At 31.6% G+C, this 3671-nt stretch overlaps 1 protein-coding gene and 1 long non-coding RNA gene across 2 annotated transcripts in view; both read right to left on the reverse strand.

Moving 5' to 3' along the window:
* Positions 1 to 655, reverse strand: part of LOC109580628 (serine/threonine-protein phosphatase 6 regulatory ankyrin repeat subunit B-like) — a 4365-nt gene extending 3710 nt beyond the window's left edge. The window contains exons 1-2 of the mRNA XM_019994030.1: positions 566 to 655; positions 407 to 508 (exon numbers count right to left, since the gene is read on the reverse strand). Of these exons, the coding sequence (XP_019849589.1) occupies positions 407 to 508; positions 566 to 574 (111 nt within the window). The 5' untranslated portion in view covers positions 575 to 655. The remainder of the gene's footprint in view (positions 1 to 406; positions 509 to 565) is intronic.
* A 526-nt stretch (positions 656 to 1181) lies between these two features.
* On the reverse strand, positions 1182 to 3583 carry LOC109580651 (uncharacterized). The gene is made up of 4 exons (XR_002184303.1): positions 3376 to 3583; positions 2584 to 3327; positions 1501 to 1581; positions 1182 to 1421 (listed from the first exon to the last, which is right to left on the reverse strand). It is a non-coding gene; the product is annotated as an uncharacterized LOC109580651 (long non-coding RNA).
* Positions 3584 to 3671: the final 88 nt, after the last annotated feature.

The raw sequence follows: 3671 nt of genomic DNA on the forward strand, positions 1-3671 counted from the left end.
TTTTTTTAGACAATGGGAGTTGGAACACATCATTATTATGGTCAGGCAATCATATAAAGACCATAAAATAAATACCCTAAAAAATCACTGCACTTACACTTTAAGTGATACATGCAGTCCTGATAGGCTATCAGGACTGTATCACTTAAGTAATCAGACCTGATTCATTAGCTTTGGGCAGTACTACTGTATCAGCATGATAATTCTTGGCTGTGTATGTTATCGCACCAACTGTTCAATTACATAGACTTCCAAGTAAGTCTGGTTATAATTTCTATGCATGCATTGCCCTGGCTATTATGGGCATTGTTTTGGCCTTAAAAAATATTGAGACTATGCATGGACACAAAAACAAAAAAAGGAGGGAGAGAGGCTGTGTGTCCTATTGGTATTTTTAAAGGTTTACCTTTCCCTTGTACATGGCATCAGGGCTAGCTCCATCTCTCAGTGCTTTAGCTACATCAAAGATCCGTTTTTCATTGACAGCAACTGCTAGTTTGCTATCCAACTACATTTAGACACGGTGTAAGACGTTGTTCTACTTTAAAATATGTTATAAACAAACCTCAGACATGATTCTATGAGGAGAAGACAATCTGGACAGAGGCGTCTAACCCGAGGTCTGAACCATTCTTTATTTATTTTTAGCTAGAGTAGGCGTTGCATAAAACTAATTATCCTAATTAAGCTTTGTATGACTTCTTCCATTATGAATTAATGTTTAATAATGCATACAAGCTGAAATCATGATCATGTTACAAAAAGTACTTTGTCCTTAGTCTCTAGCTGAGAGTCTGAGACTTTAATTTATTTCATCAAACTAAACTTTGAATTAAATCAATATAGATCTAAAGGTCTAAAGCTCACCTTGCTCTTGACAAGTGTTATACATTATGTAGTCTACTCTTGTATTATACTGAATAGCCTAATCATCTAGTTTATAGCAAAAGACTTAGATAGGTTTAAGTAATCTTGACACATAAATTTGAGGCATAATAATGTGTAAATGTGACAAATTACATGTATATTAAAAATAACAATAATAAGCTGTGTGTTAATTACAGGACAGTCATGCATGCACATGCCATTAAAGTCAAAATAAAAATTTCTTCCTTGTTTGAGACTCAAATTGCCCTTTACCTGGGAATTAATATTGTGGAGGTTTTGATTGTTAAAAAAGACAATTTTTATTAAAAAAAACCATGATATCCACAATGAACATGTGGGTAAATGCACAAATCAACAAAAGATTAAAATATCAATTACTCTCTCAGTATACAATTATTACAATTACAGATGAGTTTCTTTAGAAACTTCAAGTACTTCATTTTTGAGTTGACCACACGAACTTTTGGATTGATTCTCATTTTCACAGACTTCTCTACTATCACTATTCTTGAACTATAAACTGTGAATTGAACCTATAAATTCACATTACATATAATCAATAATGTATACACACTCTCTGCAGTTTTTGAAGTCATGTACTCACTGATTTACCTTCAGGATTAGGAAGTGAAGCATCATCATAAATATTCTCAACAAACATGTCACTGTCGTTCTTTGAGATTATAGCCTTTACTACAAAAATTAAGTATAAATGTGCAGCAGCTATTGTAAGCTCACCAAAAATACCTCCTTATCACAATAACAATAATAATCACAACGAGCAAGGTTCCAATCATAGCTCCTATCACAATCCCTGCTATTTGTCCTGCAGATTGTTTATACCATTATTTGGGGTAATTGAATTTGTAGCAGTCATTGAATTCAGTGGATCAACTACTGTAAGAGCAGCAATTTTGAAACCAGCACTAGAATATTTTGAATCAGCTTCCTAAAGCTCGTCCTAAAGTAAGTGTACCAATTTTTTTAGCAACTTTTAAAATTCATTAAAAATCCAATTTGATCATAAGTATCAAAAAATTACTTAAAAATTTTTCTCCTTGCCATTTTTGGCAAAATTTGGCCTGAGACCAAAGGCTTTAGCCTAAGGTTATTAGCCTGTTTGTTGAGCAACTTTAAAAATTCATAGAAAAATTTGAATTTGATTGAAATCAGTTCAAAGTTGATACTTAGCTTTAAAAATATGTATATATATCTATCAAAAAATAGAAGAACTCTTATTTAGCTATTTTTGACAATATTTGGCTTGAAACAAAATATATTGAAAATGTACATATATACATTGTATATACACGTAATATTAGAAACTTTGCATGTGATGTGGAACAAAATAAAGAAGGCTACTGTCCATGTTTATTTGGAGCACTTTTAAAACTTAAAAATTAGTTTCAATACATTTTGAAGAGACACTTAGCCCTACTCTTACTAAAGGTGGGCGTGTTAAATTGTCAACGGAAACTCGCTCACTAATTAAAATCAGTGGCCACCTGCATAACACTAACAGAAGAACATGGGAAACTGAGACTACGGACTTAATAACTTTTATAACTAGCAGCAAGAGTAGCAGTGATTATTGGTTTTATGATCATGAAAAATACATTTGTTGCTAATAATTTTGATAAGTTCGTGTATAAATAATTTATAAATTATAAAAGTATGTGTACATGCATCATATACTTTGCTTGCTTGAGATTGCCACCTTCATCTTTACAGTTGTAACCAGTGAAGGTCTATTATATGATATATTATTGCCATTAATTGTCTGAGTTTTTCAGGTAATGTATAGAAAGAACTCAAAGAAGTATATATATATGGGCAAAAAAGGATATGAATGCTAAAGCTGTTGAACAAGTCTGGAGGGAATGAGGGATACCTTTTTCTAAAAGTTAACAAAAACTGTTAACATTAAATTTTAATTGCATTTAATAATACCTAAGCAGACCACAATCAATTGATACAAAAGAAAAAATTAACTATAGCAATGGTTTAAAATTAACTATTAATTTAAAACTGAAGTTATGCTTGTAGTGTTAAAAAATAGTAGCACAATTAATCAAATGGTTTGATTAGTTATAAAAACCATAGTTAGATCTACATTTAAAAAAGGAATTTTTGTTTAACAAAGACACAATTTCTACGTCTTTTTTATACCAAGTGAACATCTAACATTATGCGCTATATCCCCATTTCCCATGTGATTGTCGAGGACATCAATCACTTCTCTCCATGTTGGAAAAGAAGTTTCCTTGTTCAGCCAGCATTGCAGTACCCTGTTAAGTTTTGGCTTAGGATCCCTTCCTGGCTGTTCAGCTAATTCACCCAATACGCTGGACGAGACACCGAGAAAACCACCAAGTATCTCCCAACGATATGCTATCTCTGAAAGGAGCTTGAATAATTTTTGAAACGTTGGTTTGCTGTCTATAATAATGCATTAAATTTTTAATTGAAATCAAATTACATCATTACCTTCAATAGATGATGCTAATGTCTTGCTCAGGATTTTATCAAGTTTTGCTCTTTCACTGTCAGTTTGTCCAGCGGATAGATTAGCATATAATTTATAATCTTCATCTTCTTCATCATCATCATCATCATCATCAGAATACTCTTCTTCATTTTCATCAGTATCAGGGGCACTAGTTAGACAACTCTCAGCAAGTTCCTAATAGAAATAATTATAGATATTATTTTTAATAACAATGATAATATTTTTATCTATTTTAAAAAAAACAAATAATGAAAAGTTGTACAATATTTTTGTA

Source organism: Amphimedon queenslandica, unplaced genomic scaffold (assembly GCF_000090795.2).
Source record: "Amphimedon queenslandica unplaced genomic scaffold, v1.1 AMPQUscaffold_13483, whole genome shotgun sequence".
NCBI lineage: Eukaryota > Metazoa > Porifera > Demospongiae > Haplosclerida > Niphatidae > Amphimedon > Amphimedon queenslandica.